Source organism: Elephantulus edwardii, unplaced genomic scaffold (genome assembly GCF_000299155.1).
Source record: "Elephantulus edwardii isolate Elephantulus edwardi_28Jun2011 unplaced genomic scaffold, EleEdw1.0 scaffold00028, whole genome shotgun sequence".
NCBI lineage: Eukaryota > Metazoa > Chordata > Mammalia > Macroscelidea > Macroscelididae > Elephantulus > Elephantulus edwardii.
This window is the reverse complement of record NW_006399778.1, coordinates 5,856,584-5,873,478: the sequence shown is the minus strand read 5'-3', so window position 1 is coordinate 5,873,478 and position 16,895 is coordinate 5,856,584. Positions and strand designations below refer to the sequence as shown.

The following is a 16,895-nucleotide window of genomic DNA, read 5'->3' as shown; positions in this document are numbered from 1 at the left end:
TTCCACACTGATTTGGGCCCCACATGCTGGTCCATTTATTTGCACCTTGTACGTTCACTGAGCAGTGGCCTAATGAGTTAGGGAAAATCCATTGCCCTTGAGTTTATTTCAGCTCCTTAGAGTTCCCAACACTGTAATCCTTATGAGAGAGGAGCTCTGATGGCCTAATGGTAAGAGGTGGAATAACACTGCCAACCCAGAACAAGAGGTTCAGGATGGATTCTCTCCTCCCGTGCAATTTACAGCCTCTGAAAAACTACTGGCAGGTTAGCTATGAGTTGGTTCCAACTCTATCCGTCTTTATGGGTGCAGACCGCCACAGATTTATGTCCTGGAGCATCTGGTGAGTTTGAATCAGCAATATTTGGATAGCAATCAAATACCTTAATCTGTTAAAGGAAAAGGGGCTGTGAAAACAGACAAGCCCTGGGTTGAATCTTAATATGGCTACTTCTTAGCCTTGTGAGCTCAGTTCCCTCCTTTGTGGAATGGATGTAGCAAGTGCTCCCTCCTGCTGCACAGCTCTAGGGAGCGCTGCTGGCCTAGTGGAAAGGAATTATGCTGCCAACGCAAGATACATGGTTCAAATCCACCAGCTGCTCCGTGGGAGAAAGATGGGCAGGTTCCTCCCATGTGATTTTGATTTCCTGCCTCTGAAAAGATGCCAGAGAGTCAGTTATATGTCCATTAGCTCAGTGGTATGCAGCAACAACAACAACAACTGCCTAACTGTGGATATTTCACTGCCTTCTTGTTGTTGTGTGCTGTAGAGTTGGAACTGATTCATAGCTGAGCTCAGGTTCTGGTAGCCTAGTGGTAAGGAATTGTACTGTCAATCCAAAGGCAGTCTCAACTCGACAGTACATAGCAAAAACAACTTATCCTCAAGGATTAAATGCCTGACACATATTTATTAAATTAGCCTCTGTCTGTATAACCCAGCTTCAACTTCCTGCCACCTCCTTCCCATTCCTCATGGACTTGTTTGAGGCTGAAACCTCCTGCTGGAGCTCACTTGGTTAACAAGAGCCACCCACACACGAGCCACCCATATCCTTGGCCATCAGTGCTCCACTGCTCTCCCTCCCACTTTCTCAGATGTGGTAGCAACAGAGCTGTCATTGAGAACCCTCAGTCCCAAGATGAGGCAAGATATGCTTTGAGATTACTCTCTGTTCTCCCTGGAAGAAGAGCAGCTGGGTCCATCTGAAAGGGAATCTGCACCAAAGACTCAGCCCCGAGTGGCCATCCCCGCCTGTGTCCTGGTGGCCTAAGGTGGCTGCATTACTGGTCAGTGTGCATGTGTGTATGTTCCTTAGTGACTGTTCATGGGCCCATATAGGTGCGTATGAGGGACAGGGGTTACAATGGGAAGAATTCAGATTTTGAAGTTTGTGATATTCAGGTTCAAACCCCAGCTCTGTAGCTTCCCTTCTCTATGAGGCTGGCAGGTTGACTTTATATCACCAAATCTCAGGTTCCTTATTTAAAACAAGGGGAAATTGAAAACACTACAGTGTGACCATGTGTTAAACCAAGTTATAGATGTTAAGGTGTCTGGCACAAGGTCATGGTGACTCCATCATTTTTGGGGGGATTTGTTAGGTGAATATGTGTGCAAGGTTTGTCTTATTCAGTGATTGAATCATGTGTCTCTCTGGGCATGTTGCTAGGAGAGGTTATTTCTTGGAGAGGGACATCATACTTGGAAAGGTGGAGGGGTGGCAAAAGATAGGAAGACCTTCACCTCTGGATTATGCAGTGACCACAGCAAAGTATTTGAGTGTGAGAATGGCACAGGTTAGGACAGTGTTCAGAATGGTTGTTCATAGGGTCGTAATGAGTTGTACTCTGCTCAGTGACACCTAACAACATCAAAATCAACTTACACTTCTTTTCTATTTTAAGAAGAAAGTGTAAAAAACATCACTGAATGTCCTATCAACATATTATCATTTGGAGTAGAAGTGGAGGAATTAAGCAAATGTGTGTGAAGTTCCTTTGCGTTCAGAGATGAGGACTAGAATGGAGCTAGCGAAGTGGATTTAAGAATGAGATTGGGAGTAATGTAAGATCTTCATTCCAAATTCTCATGCTTAGCCAGACTTATTTTTATAGAAAGATTTTATCCCTTTTTTTTTTTTAGTTCCTGGTCCACTTGTTCCTCATTTAGTTCAGTAAATACTTATTAATAGGGAAGCTCTGGTGACTTTGTAGTAAGAACCAGCGCTACAATCCCAAATGCACACAGTTCAAATCCACCAGCTGCTCCACGGGAGAAGGATGGGCAAACTCCTCCCATGGAATTAACTGCCTCCAGTAACCCACTGGAGGTTCAGCTGTGGGTTGTTTCCAACTCAGTGGTCCTCAACAACAACATAATAATGCAGAGCCCTGATAGTGTACTAGGTTGTGTGTTGGGCTAACTCAGGGTTTGGCAGTTGAAATCTAACAGCCAATCCATGGGAGAAAGATGGGCAGTTTCTTCCTGTAAAGTCTCAGAAATCTGTCAGAGGCCTAATATGAGTTGGAACCACTCAACGGCAGTAGGTTTGAGTTTTATTTAGATATAGCACTGAAGTCTACCTTTTTTTTAAAAAAAAAAAAAGACATTCACCCTCAGGGAAAGGGTTTGTTAGCTCCTTGGGAGAAAGGTGCCTCATTTGCCAACAGTAGACTTCCATTCACAAAGCTGAGAAGAGCCAGGCAGCACTGTTTCTTTGCAGTGTTGCGGTGAGAGTCTAAAGCGTAGAGGCAGTCATTCTGTCAGAGCAGGGGTCTTCTTGAAGGGGTGATTGTGTTGTCCTTAAGGATGTGTTCACTTCTTTGCAGGGGTTGACAGAGGAGCGTGGCACCTCTTTAATGTGGTTGAGATGTTACTGAATTCAAGGGGTTCTTTCCATAGTCACTTGCCAAAGACAGATGGATTGCGCTGTCCTAAGCACTTTATTGCAGATCTGAGAGAGCAGAGAGAATCCTCTCAAAAACCGCCTCTTTGTCTAAAAATGGCTATTGTTTTTTTAATACTTTGGTTAGGTATTAACATATTATTGCTAGTTCAAAGCAACAGGTTTTTTACATTCAAAAGAACAGTCTATGAATAGTTACTAGTAATACAACTTGTGATATAGTTTACACGTGACTGAGAAAAACAGCTTCAAATGGTAAATGCTAATTCAGAAGAGATGCATTTCTCCTCCTGGTCAATAGGCAGCTTAAGGTATAGTTCGCATATATATGACTGAGGAAAAGAAAACTTTAAGTTTCCAGTTAGTGCACAACTTAGGGTACAATCTACATATGACTGACAAAAAACAAATGCTAATTCAATGAAAGATGCATTTCCCCCTCCTATAAACAGACAAGTTGAGATACTCTGCATGACTATAGAGAAGTTACAACAGGGTCTGAGGACCAAACAAATGTTAGTTACACAGTTCAGCCAGTTTTGCAGGCTGGAGGCACATGAAGTCAGTTTTACAACTACACCATGTTTGAATAATCCTGATGTTATTAATACCACCCTCTCAGGAAGATAAGAAACCAATCTGAAAGAAGGATTAGTAGACTAGGGAGGTCAAGCAGAGACACATGAGATTTCTGGGGACCTGCATTTCTTCTGGAGGTCTGAGTAGCTTCTCCAAAGAGAAGGGAACAAGCAAGAGCAGATGAGTTCCAGGCAGAATCCACCCACCCACATACACCTCACAAGAGGGCAGAAAAGGTGAAGAATGAACAGGACGAGGACATGGAAAGCCACAGAGTCATGAGGTTCCCAGGACAGCCTACAGTCACCAGTCTCTGAGAACAGCGTAACTCAAATCCAGTGGGTGGCTCAGATGAGATGCTGGTCTCAGTGTCCATCAGAAGGCGGAGGGTAGGAGAACTGCCACCCATCAGAGAATCTCACTATGGGTTACAGGGAAAGAACCTGGAGCAGCCAGACAGAGGCAGCAAGACAGAATGATGGGGGGAGATGGAGTGGTTCGTTGTAATGGCAGCTTGGTGGAAATGGCAAGAAGCTAGACACAGAACGTGGAAACAGCCAGTGAAGGGCTTTCTCTACCAGACACAGAAGTGTGGCCATGAGAGATACTCGTTGCTTTTTGAGCCCTGGAATGACATGATCAAACCTACATTCTGTCCCTCTCATTAGAACATAGACATCCAAAAGCATACAGTTTGTCTCTCTCGCTCTCTTTTTTTTTCTTTCAGTAGTGTATTTGTTCTCTTGTTATTTGTTCTCTTATTGTTATATGCCATCGAGTTGGAACTGACTCATAGCTGAGCCTCTAACAGGTTTTCAGAGGCTGTAAGTCACAGGGAGGAGACTGCTCATCTCTCTTCTATAGAACTGTGGGTGGATTCGAACTACCTGCCTCTGGGTTGGCAGTGCAACTCCTTACCACTTGGCCACCAGCGCTTCTTATTTAGTTTCTTCTTGTTGTTAGGGCACATTAAGTTGAGTACAACTCATAACGACCCTAAGAACAACCGATCTGAACCTTCTCCAGTCCTGAGCCATCCTCACCATCTCTGAAATACTTTAGCCCGTTGTTACAGTCACTGTGTTAGTCCACCTCCCTGAGGATCTTCCTCTCTTTTGCTGACCCTTCACTAGTCCCTTATTATGTACCATCAAGTCAGAACCAACCCATAGCTGACCCTTCAGCAGGTTTTCAGAGGCAGCAAATCACACAGGAGGAGCCTGCCCAATCTTTCTCCCATGGCACAGCTGATGGATTTGAACTGCATACCTTCAGGATGGCGATGCAGCTACTTAACACAAGGCCACCAGAGCTCTTGGTAGGTGCTTAATTAATATTTACTCAATAACTTTGGAAAGCAACAATGCATACAAAGTTCATAAATATGTACATATGCAGTTAGTTGACTTTGATGTGTATCAGCACTATATGACAAAGCTGAACTTCCCATAATGTTTCTTAGGTTGTGATTTTTTTACAGAAACAAATCACTGGGTCTTTCTCCCTCATAGTGTATGGGTAGGTTCACCCATTTAACCTTTGTGCCACTGTGGATTCTATATGTGTAATGCTGAAGAGCAATGATGTCAGTCTAGAAACTAAGGTGTGCCTGATCTAGGCCACGGTCTTTGCTGTTACTTGCTATGCATTAGGAATCTGGACAGTGACCAAAGATGATAGAAGAAGAATTGATGCCTTTGAGTTGTGCTGGAGAAGAGAATAAAAGATACCATAGACTGTCAAGAGACCTAATAAGTATGTCTTAGAGAGGGTGAAACCAAGTTTCTTCTTGGAGGCAAGGATTTTGAAGCTCTGTCTCACATACTTTGGACAAGTGGCCAGGAGGAACTAGTCCCTGAAGAAGGATATCATACTCGGAAGGATAGAAGGACAGTGCAAGAGAGGAAGACTCCAGATAAGATGGTTTGACATAGTAACTGGAGTAATGAGAACAAGGTGTGCCAAAGCCAGTGAGACTGGCTCAGGTTAGAGCAGGGTTCAGAACCGTTGTGCATAGGGTTGTTGTGAATTGTACTACTAAGTATTTTAAGTCTTTAATGAGACATATACATGATAAGATCAAGGTAGTGATTACCTGGAATTAAGACTGAGATAGAGGGTACAAAGAATCTTCAAGTTTATATAAAATGTTTGGGGGTTACTATTTTTTTTTTTATTTCTTCCCCACCCCCTTGTTGTGTACCATCAAATCAGATCCGACTGACACAGGAGGAGATTTTCCCTCCTTCTCCAGCTGAGCTTCTGAGGGATTCAAACCGCACACCTTTGGGATTGCAGCACAGCTTCTTGCCACTAGGCCACCAGAGGCTCCCTAAAATGTTTGTATATTTTTAATTAAAAAGAATAGAAGAAAATATAGCTATAAACATTTGTCTAGTTTTAATGCAATGCAAGGACTATTACTTTGCATGCTGTTCTTGTTGTTAGGTGCTGTCCAATTGCTTCTGACTCTTAACAACCCAGCACAGAACAAAATGAAACATTGCTTCATCCTGCACCATCCTCGCAACTATTATTCCATTAGAGCCTGTTGTTGAAATCAGGATCTTCTTTTTCACTGACTCTCTTCTAAGTGTAGTATCTAGAAATTGGTCCCTCCTGATCACATTTACTTTAGAACCTGAACTCAAGACTCATTATCTTCACTTCGAAGGAATATTCTTCCAAGACAAATTGTTCTCTTGATAGTCCATGATGTATTCAATACTCTTCAACACAATTCAGAGACATCTTCCTCAGTCTTCCTTATTCATTGTCAAGCTTTCGCATGCATATGTATGAGGTGATTGAAAATAGTATGGTTCAGATGTACCTTAGTCCCAAAAGATCTTTAAGGACTCTAACACTTAGGAGAGGTCTTTTGCAACAGATTTTCCCAATGTAATAATACACCTTTTGAAGTCTTTCTCTCTTTTTTTGCCAGTTAAACTTGGAGTGTTTTTGTTTTGCATTTGGCTGATGCTTCCAAGGGCCTTGATTATGGATCCAAGTAAAATTAACTCCTTGACAATGTCAATCTTTGTTTATTGTGATGTTGCTTATTTATCAAGTTGTAAGGATTTTTGGCTTCTTTACTGTTGAGGTATAATCCATATTTAAAAGGTTGTGAGCTTTGATGTTCCATGGTAAGTGCTTTAAATCATCCTTGCCTTTAGCAAGGGAGATGTGTCATTTGTGTATCACGGATCTTTAATGAATCTCGCCCAGCCCTGAGGCTTCAGTTTTTATGCAGTATAACTTCTCAGATTATTTGCTGAGCAAATGGATTAATAAATATGATAAAAATTATATAACCCTGACACATGCTTTACCACCGTACTCTACCATACATTTTTAACCACCCAGAACCCACTTGTTCTGTTTTAACAACAGCTTCTTATTGCATGAGCATACTTAAGTGTTCTGGAATTCCCATTCTTCACAATTTTATTCATAATTTGTTATGACAGTCAAAGGCTTTTACACTTGATACAACACAAGAAACATCTTCTTCATGTACAGTGCTTCCTATCAAGATCCATCTGACCTCAGCAATGCTATCCCTCATTCCACATCCTCTTCTGAACTGGCCTTCAGTTTCTGGAAGTTCCTTGTCAAGGTACTGCTGCAACCATTGTTTCATTCCCTTCAGTAAAATTTTACTTTGACAGTATTTGAAATTAGATAGTATCTAATGACTCGACGGCACCTAACAACAATAACAACAACAACATAAAGAGAGCTATGTTGGCCTACTGGAAAGAAAGTTATGCTACCAAACCCAAGGTGGATAATTTTAATCTGCGGCCCTCAGGCCTGGCTCAAATTGTTTTTCTGTCAAACTTTTTTTTTTCAGTAGAAAAAAACCACACAGGGACTTTATTATTCCCAGCACAGGACAGGTCTTCCAGGGGTGGCAGGAGGTGGCTGTGGGACAGGGCTGTAGAGATGGGGGTGGCTCTATTTGCTGGCGATGAGGGGGTTCCTGAGGACCACGATGACCGAGTCCCCACGCAGGAACATCTTAGAGATGTAGCGGTCCTTGCTGACAGGTTTGGACTTCTTCTTGCCCTTGCCACTCTTGGGGACCTCGGTCCACATCTCCTTCACGTTCTCCAGCACCATGTTGCAGTGGCTGTCGAAGGCCTTCACACAGCCCAGGAGCTTCTTGTTGTTACGACAGTTGATGAGCACTTGCATGTTGTTCTTGACTGACTGCGTGAGCACGGAGAGCAGGCCAGTGTTAAACTCCTCCTCCTCTCCCTTCTGCAGCTCCTCCGGGGTCATCTCACTCTTGGGCTTGTTGAGGAGGCTCATGGTCTCGAATCGCTCCCATTCCCTCCCTGTTGCTTCTTCCTCTCAGAAGAGAGGCGGGACTTCCTCTGTCAAACATTCTTCTAATTGGTATAGCACTGGTCTGAGCATTGCTGTACAGAGGTAACTCATGGTTGCTGTGATGCTAAACACTGTGACACTTGATGTGCCAAATGTGATAATGGTTACCCGTGGTGGACAGTGTTTGGTGGAGCTCCCAGATTAAAACAGTCTTGGAAGCAGGAGTGGCATCTACTTCCAAAATGGCTTGCCTCAGGAAACTCAGGCCTTTCGTTCACAAGGTCACTATGAGTCGTCTACGACTTGGCACCTAACAACAACAATAAAGAAGAAATGTAACTGTGAACATTTGTTAAATATGAGTGGTAGATACATGGGATGTTTTTCATTTTGTAATATTTTTTACTTCCAAAAAGAAAACACAGATATGTACAGCTATTTCTGAAATGTGTATAGTGTCTCTTCTTTGCCTAACACAGTGACTGCGTTGAGGCCTCCCAGGATCACAGACAAGCCTGGGCAACTTTTTCTATGCATGTCTTTAGGGACCTGAACACCCAGTGAACATCCTCTGAAACAAAACTTGATTTTGTTTCTCTTCTTATTCTGGAAAACTTTTTGCATTATTATTGTGCTTCGAAGATAATTGTTGGTGGAGAATTTCAGCTCATCTTCTATTGTCTCAACACCCTATCAGTTACATACCACCTGCCTCACTTTTCAAGTGGACAATTATAGGCTTTTAAATTTTGATTCCCAGTTTTGTCAAGAAGGGCCAGTCTTTGGAAAAAGACATTGTACTCGGAAAGGTAGAGGGCCAGAGAAAGAGGAAGACCCTCAACACAATGGATTGACGCGATGTAACAATGGCCTCGAGCATATCTGAGACTGTGAGGCTGGCCCAGGATAGGACGAGGTTCACATCTGTTGTTCATAGGGTCACTATACCCAAAGTGGAGTTGATGGCACCTAACAACAAGTGGGACCAAGGAAAGAAGAGACCATGTGCTGAGTCTACTGTTTAAGGTCTAGCTCCACCATTTCCTGTCTGAGTGGTCAGCCCACTCTGACACCCTGAACTTCACCTTGTTCAGCAGCAAAATGTAGAAAATGCTTTTCTGTGATTGAGAGGAATAAACGAGAGGTCTTTGGGTGATGCAAATAGTTAAGCGCTGAACAACAAAGCCAAAGACCCGCGGTTCAGACCCACTCAGAGAATCCTTAGAGGTAAGGCCTGGCAGTCGGCTTCTGGAGGGTTGAAAACTCTGTGGAGTGTTCTACTGGGAACACTTGCAGTCAGTTGCCCTGAATTGACCTTGGGACAATTAACAGTAGTGTGTGAAGATACTTGGAAATGTCAGACACTCAACTAGCATTAATTCATTTCCTATTAAGGGGGTATTTACTGTTCTCTCTCCTCTCCTGTTTACCAATCATATTCATTCTTTACCTTCTGGTTAATTTTTGCTTCCTTGGATAATAAAACCTTTGAAAGCAGCAACACCATTTCGCACATTGTTGCAGGGTAGTGGATGGCCCATGAGATAGAAGATAGACCCTAGGCGTTAAATTCCACGAGGGAGCTCCAGTGGCCTAGTGGCAAGAAGCTGCACTGCAATCCTGAAGGCGTGTGATTCAAATCCACCAGCTGCTCAGCTGAAGAAGGATGGGCAGTCTCCTCCTATGCAATTAACTGCCTCTGAACACCCACTGGAGGGTCAGCTGTGGGTTCCAACTCCATGGTATACAACAACAGGGAAACTGAAGACTCCATGAAGCATTTGGGCTTCAGTTTCCTCACTAGGATGGAAATAATAACCTGCCCCACAAGGTTTCTGGATTCAAATATTGTTTAAAATATATTGAGGAGGAGTTTGATCAATATTGCTGAATAAATTAAAATTGCTTTGAATGGAAGTTCTTCACAAATGTAGAGCTTCATTTTAATTCCTCACAATATCTAGTAAAGGAATTTAGATTTATTTGCTGCTAACACAAGGAATTCTATCTTGGAAGAAGTGTAGCCAGAATGCTCCTTAGAGGCAGAAATGGAGAGATTTTCGTCTTATGTGGTTTGTGCATGTTGTTAGGAGGGGCTATTCTTGGAAAAGGACATGATGCTTGGAAAGGGGAGGGTCAGAGAGGAAGAGGAAGACTCTTAACAAGATAGATTGGCACAGTGACTGTAGCAACTGGCTTAAACACAGAAAAGAGGGTGATGCAAGACCAGTCATAGTTTAGATCTGTTGTAAATAGGATCACTATGAGTTGTTGATTTGATGGCACCTAATAGGGTGAAACCAAGATGCTCCTTGGAGGCTAGGATTTTGAAACTCCATCGCACATAGTGTGGGCAAGTGGCCAGAAGGGACCAGTCCCTGGAGAAGGACATCATGCTTGGAAAGGTGGACGGACAGTGCAGGAGAGGAAGATCCCAGATGAGATAGATTGACACAGTACCTGAGATAATGGGGCAAGTGTGTCAGAGACAGTGAGGCTGGCTCAGAATAGGGCAGAGTTCTGATGTGTAGTGCATAAGGTCACACAGGTGACTCGACAGCACATAGCAACAGCAACAAACAACAAAAAGCTACATGCGTACATGTTGTCCAGATTACCCAGTAAAGATTATAAAAGACTTATCATATAGGAACTATAAGGTTTACTCTGTCTTTAAACTAAGTCGTTTTATTTCTCTTCATTAGGATCAAGATGACCTCAGCCTCCCCTTTAGGTGATACCACCTTCTACTCATTGAACATGACCACCAGGGGAGAAGACTTCCTATATAAGAGTAAGTTCAAGTTGAATTGGAGACTAGGGGAGAGATGGTAGGGCAGGTGTCAGTGTCAGCATCTAAGCAGGAAGAATATCAGAATTGTCTTAATTATGTAGTGCTGCTGTAACAGAAATAATACAAGCTAATGACTAACTGCAACTTAGTCTCTCCAGTCTGAGAGGCTAGAAGTCTAGGATGCCAGCTCTGGGGGAAACCTTTCTCTCCTGTCAGTTCTGGCAGAAAGTGCATTCTTAGGGATCTCCATATGCCTTGGCCTGGTGTCAAGGAGAATTCTATTTTTACTAGGGAAACAGAGTTTAGAAAGCAGTGGGCATTTGAATCTTTTTATCCTCATGTGGATTACCTTAAGATGTGGCTGCTTTGACACATCTTTTGCAAGATAAAAGCATCTCATCAATATAAGAGAAAGGAGATACATATAGGTGGGTCAAATCAGTCCTGGGAAGACATTTGCCAGGAAAAGGGATTCCCCAGAAGGAATAATTTGATGATGCTTCTTGGGTGGGTCAGTTGATTGGATAAGGGAGAGTTTGAAGCCGTTTCAGCCATTTTGGTTGGTTACATACTTAACTCTGCATATGGAGCAGATCTCTGACAGGTTATTGGAGTACACCCTGGACAGCACCAGTTGGTGGGAAAAGTGTCTGTGGACTATTTACTGAGGGGTGTCTAGACCTTGTGTCAGGAGACTGTCAGAAGGCTAGATTCATGCAGAACGTATCTCCTCCAAGGAATCCCAGAAGGAGTTGCTCTTAGGACAAGTCCTTGGCTTCTCTTGCTCCTTTGCTTGGTGAGAAGACTTACAGAGGCCAGCTGAGGTGTGTCTCAAGGTACCTCAGAGGGGACATGCAGCATGTTCACTGCCAATAAGATGGATATGATCATTTTGGTTTTCTTCAATGGCTGATTTTATGGAAAAAAATTGTACCAGGCCTTCCTTTGGTTATAGAGCCTAGCCTCCTGGATAATCTGTTCTGCATACGGGTTGAAAATGAACATGGTTAAGGTTGCCAATATTTTCAATATGTACTCTGATAAGGATGTTGATCTTGAACCAAAAATGAGAGCTTCACATTGAAACTGGGAGCTGATACTGATAATAGACTCTGAGACAATATAAAGACATTCATTGTAGTCTCATTTCTAAAGGTGAAAAGTTGAAAACAGTACAAGTAGCTCTGGTGTTAAGAAGTTGTGTTGCCAACCCAAAGGCATGTCATTTGACTCCACCAACTAACTGTTCCTCAGAGAAAGATGGGCAGTCTCCTCCTATGCAATTTACAGCCTTTGAAAACCTGCTGAAAGACCAGCCATGAGTTCTGATCCATGGCATGTAACAAGAACAACTATAGGAAATTGGTAAAGGGATTATGATGTATTTAAACAATGAATGCTATGCAGCCATTAGAGATCATGAAGAAATGCATTTAATTATATGCAAAGATAATCATGATATTGTTCTAAACAGACTCTTCTCATAAATATGAATATGTTCTTGTTGTCATTATGTGCTGTCGAGTCACTTGCGACTCATAGCAACCCTAGGTACAATAGCTCTGAACTCTGCTCTATCCTGAGCCAATCTCACTGTCCCCATTACTCCAGTTACTATGTCAATCCATCTCATCTGGGTTAAATACATATTTTTACACATTTCTACATATTTTAAGGTGTATTTTCAGAAGTAAAACTGATCAATTATATGATCATATTGGTGAATGTGTGTGCACCTAGTGTTTCTTGAAGCAGTGAAATTTTTCTTTTCCTACCCCCATTTTTTCTTGTATTTATATTTTCAGAATTATCCATAAAAACACGTATTGCTTTTCTATTATCAAAAAGAGAGGAGAATATTTTGTCTTTCTGTTGCACAAAGAAATTTGAAACTTTTCTCAGGCTGTACAGGGGTGCTGTTACTCCAAACCTCCCTCTGTCCTGGGTCAGAGGTGAGGGTCCCATCTCACGTGCTCATCCTCCCTTGGCCCACTAGGTGATGTCCAGTGACGCAGTGGGTGTCTCTTCCCAGAGCTTTGTAGCTTCTCTGCGTCTGAGTGTGCACTTTCCTGTTTCCTCTCCACAGGTTCCGGGGCCATTGTTGCTGCCGTGGTGGTGGTGGTGGTGATCATCTTTGCTGTGGTTCTGATCCTGCTGAAGGTGTATAACAGGTACGAGACACCCTGGGCTTTGGAAAGGTCTGGTCCCCTCATCAGAGTGAATGGGAGCTATCATTTGTGGGTGCCAGCCCTGTGCCCACCATGAGTCCACCATCTAGTGCTCTCATTCATTGTGGGCCCCCTTTTCCATGGCTCTGGTGGCCTAGTGGCAAGAAGCTGAACTGCAATCCTGAAGACACAGGGTTTGAGGCCACCACCTGTTCCGTGGGAGAAGGATGGGCAATCTTTTCCCATGTGAGCGATTGAATTCCTCTGAAAACCCACTGGAGGATCAGTTATGGGTCGGTTCCACCTCTCTGTTACACCACAACATCCTGGAAGTGTGGCTTAGTGATAAGCTTATGGAGCTATGGTGGCCTAGTGGTAAGGAATGGCACTGCCATCCCAAAGGCACACAGTTCAAATGTGCCAGCTGCTCTGTAGGATAAAGATGGGCAGTCTCCTCCTCTGTGATTTACTGTCTCTGAAAACCCACCAGAGGATCATTTGTGAGTCAGTTCTGACTCAACAGTGCTGGAGGGGGTGCTACTGGTAAGGAATTGTACTGCTGTCACATAAGCGGTTCAAATCCTCCAGCTGCTCCAGGGCAGAAAGATAGGCTATCTCCTCTCTCTATGATTTATTGCCTCTGAAAACGTGGAGGAGGGTCAGTGCTGAGTCTAATTGATGGCACACAACAACAGCTGGAAGGACTTGGCAGTGGTCATGTTTGTTTGTAACCTGAGAACTATTTGTAAATAATCACAATGATGTTGAGCACTGGGGTAAAGGTGGATGTGGATTGTGATTGTTTTGTGCGAAGAAGAGGCATAGTGTTTGAGTAAGTAGTGTTATGGATTGCATGGTGTCCCCCGTAAAATATATGTTGTAAATCCTAGCCTCCACATGTAGCGCGTTCTGGTGCCCTAAGTGGTAAAACACTGTGCTGCAGTCCCCTCTAGAGGGTCAGCTACGGTCATTTCTGACTCAACAGCATGAAGCAACAACATGCCTGTGACTATAATCCCATTTGGGTTGGGTTGTCTTTGTTATGTTAATTCGGCATGGTTTGTTTAGGGTATGTTTTGAGATATAAAAGATTAAACAGGCATTCATGCAAGCAGAGGTGGGGAAGTTGGATGCCAAGCCATAAGGAAACAAGTTGAAGAGACAAGGCTGTTTCTTCAGATCTGACAGAGAGAAAGCCTTCCCCTTTTGTTATTGTTGTTGTGCACTGTCCAGCCAGAATCTACTCACAGCTGACCCTCCAGTGGGTTTTCAGAGACAGTAAATCGTATGGGAGGAGATTACCCATCCTTTTTCCATGGAAGAGCTGGTGGATTTGAACCATGTGCCTTTGGGATTGCAGCACAACTTCTTACCGGTAGGCCATCAGAGCTCCCTACTCTAGTCTCCTAAATGTAAGAAAATAGGTTTTTGTTAAAGCCATCCACTTTGATGCTTCTGCTATAGCAACACTGGATATCTAAAACAAGTAGTAAGCACGCACTGCTGCTTTTTATTTTTCTTTCTTTCTTCTTGTGAACCGTCAAATCGGATCTGACTGGTAGAGAAGGTGACTGCCCCTCCTTCTCCAGCAGAGCATGCACTGCTTCTATAATAACATTCATGCAGCTAGTAAAGCTGGTATGTTGTGGTTTTTCTTTTGTGCCGTTGAGTCACTTGCGACTCATAGCGACCCTATGTACAACAGCCCTAAACTCTGCTCTGTCCTGTGCCAATCGTGCTGCCTCTGACACACGCATCCAGATTACCCCAGTCACTGAATCAATCAATCTCATAGAGGGCCTTCCCCTCCTATGCTGTCCCTCCACCCTACCAAGCATGATGTCCCTCTCCAAGGACCTGTCCCTTCTTACAACATGTCCAAAGTATGTTAGACAAAGCCCCAGAATCCTTGCCTCCAGGGAGCCGCCTGGTTTAACCCTTTCCAGGATGAATCTGTTTTCCTAGGAGTCCATGGTACCCTCAATACTCTTCTCCAGCACCACAGCTTAAAGGCATTAATTCTCCTTCTATCCTCCCTAGTCATGGTCCAACTCTCTGATGCATAACAAATGATTGCAAAGACCATGGCCTATGTCAGGTGCACCTTAGTCTCCAGAGAGACATCATTGCTCTTCAGTACTTTGGAGAGGTCCCTAACAGCAGACTTTCCCATGGCAATGCGCCTTTTAATTTCCTGGCTACTGGTGCTGAGAGTGTTGACTGTGGAGCCAAGCAAACTAAAGCTGTGAACAATCTCAATCTCTACACCGTCCATCCTGATGGTGATATAGCCTCTGAAACCCCCTGGAGGGTCAGCTGTGAGCTGTTCTCACTCCATACCAGTGAGGTTTTTAGGAGTAAAGATAAATAAGGAGCTCTTATCGCATATGCCACAGGAAGTTGCACTACTAATCCAAATGCTGAGCCGCTTTAGCTGTTCAAATCCACCAGTGGCTTCCAGGGGAAAAGACGGGCATTCTCCTCCCATGCTATTTCCAGCCCCTGAAAATCCTCTAGATGGTTAGTTCCAGGTTGGTTTCAACTCATCAGCAATGAGTTAGAGGTTTTTTAAAATTAAGGTTAAATAGAACATTTAAGGATCATTGTAGCAGATGGCTAAGATCTCTTGGTTTTAAAATTCTGTAGTTGGCACGTGAGCAATGCAATGCAATAGTGATCTATAATTAACCTCTTCAGTGGAATCTTCGCAGAGCCAATTCCCCACAGCTTAGAAGGGGTGAGTTCAAGCTGGTTTACGTATATCTCTTTACAGGAAAATGAGGACCAGGAGGGAGCTGGAGCCTAAGGGCCCCAAGCCAGCTTCCCCATCTGCACTGGCTCTAAATAACAGCAGCCCACAGCCTGCGACTGTGACCTTCGCCCCGGCTGATGTCCACGTGGAGAACCGGTGACCCCACCCTCTCACTCTCTCAGCCACCTTTCCCAGAGCCTTCTCCAGCATCAAGACCAAAAAGCACATTTCTCCTCTGGCAGCTTCATTATGAGTTCTTCCAGTCAAGTCAACAGAAACATTTTTTATGTTCTCCCTGATGCTTAATGTAACCAGCCCCATCCTGGCTTGCCACACCCCAACCCTTTCCGTGTTCTTGCTTTCACTCTACCAAAAAGCTGCAGGACTTTTTTTGTCATCTGATGAGGTAGAAAGCTATGTTGGGAATTCACTGGTATGGGGATGGCTCTCTCTTCCCCAAAACACTAGAACTAGACAGACAGACATAAAATCCAGGAGTCTTTTGGACAGAAGGAAGATGTCAAGGTGTGCTTCCAACAGCCTCATAGTGTCCACCTTTGGGGTCATCTCAGAGTCAGTGCCAAATTCACAGCTTTGTATGGCCAAATAGTCCACCCATAACCAGGCTCAGAAGAACTAACTCATCAGCAAACCAGCTTTCCCGAGTACTGGATGAGCACTAGCTAGCTGCTAGCAATTAATCAGCATGCTTCCCTCTTTCAGGCAAGTCTGAATTCTTCTCCAGAAGTTTTGGTTACATTAGTAGAGAGTCAGAAATTAGGGCCTTGAAGAAGTAGGACCTTTAGGCGGAGCTTGTTGTCCCTGGGAGTGGAACGTTCTTGATGGCTGGTCAAGGCTCCCCTCCTCTGTCCTACCCCAGAGCCGATTCTCTTGCCTCAGCTCATTTCTTGGTTCCACTTATTTGGATTCTAAGCCACTCACTCTCCTGTCAATACCTTCTCTCTGTTGACCAGTATTTGGAGACTGATTAGATTACAACTCTCTTTGCTGCCTGTGTATTTCCTTCCAGGTCACCTTGCAGAAATTCAAGGAATATTGAAAGGACAGTATTCACAAACTAGATCTCTGTATTGAGTTGACTTCTTAGCTCTCAGAGAAATCCACTGTGAAGGAAAAGCATGTTGAAAACAGAGAGATCTGTCGAGTCCCTTTCCCTATTATCTGTGTGTACTTGGAAAAGTGGATTCACCTTTCCACCTTCAGTTTGCTAATCTATATGTGAGAAGGAGAATAACCTGCTTCAATGGGTTGTTATAAAAAAGACTCAGTAAAGCATCTCACCTCATGCTTGGTACCTGTATTGTGTGCTGTCAAGTCAATTCCGCCTCATAGCAACA

The 16,895-nt window shown here is 43.6% G+C and overlaps 1 protein-coding gene and 1 pseudogene across 1 annotated transcript; one reads left to right on the top strand and one right to left on the bottom strand.

Annotated features, from left to right (window-relative positions):
* Window positions 1-7,448: 7,448 nt before the first annotated feature.
* Window positions 7,449-7,805, bottom strand: LOC102867511 (annotated as a pseudogene).
* A 2,730-nt stretch (window positions 7,806-10,535) lies between these two features.
* Window positions 10,536-15,697, top strand: NCMAP (noncompact myelin associated protein). The gene is made up of 3 exons (XM_006883653.1): window positions 10,536-10,617; window positions 12,704-12,788; window positions 15,559-15,697. The coding sequence occupies exons 1-3, from the start codon at window positions 10,536-10,538 to the stop codon at window positions 15,695-15,697; spliced, it is 306 nt and encodes a 101-aa protein (XP_006883715.1).
* Window positions 15,698-16,895: the final 1,198 nt, after the last annotated feature.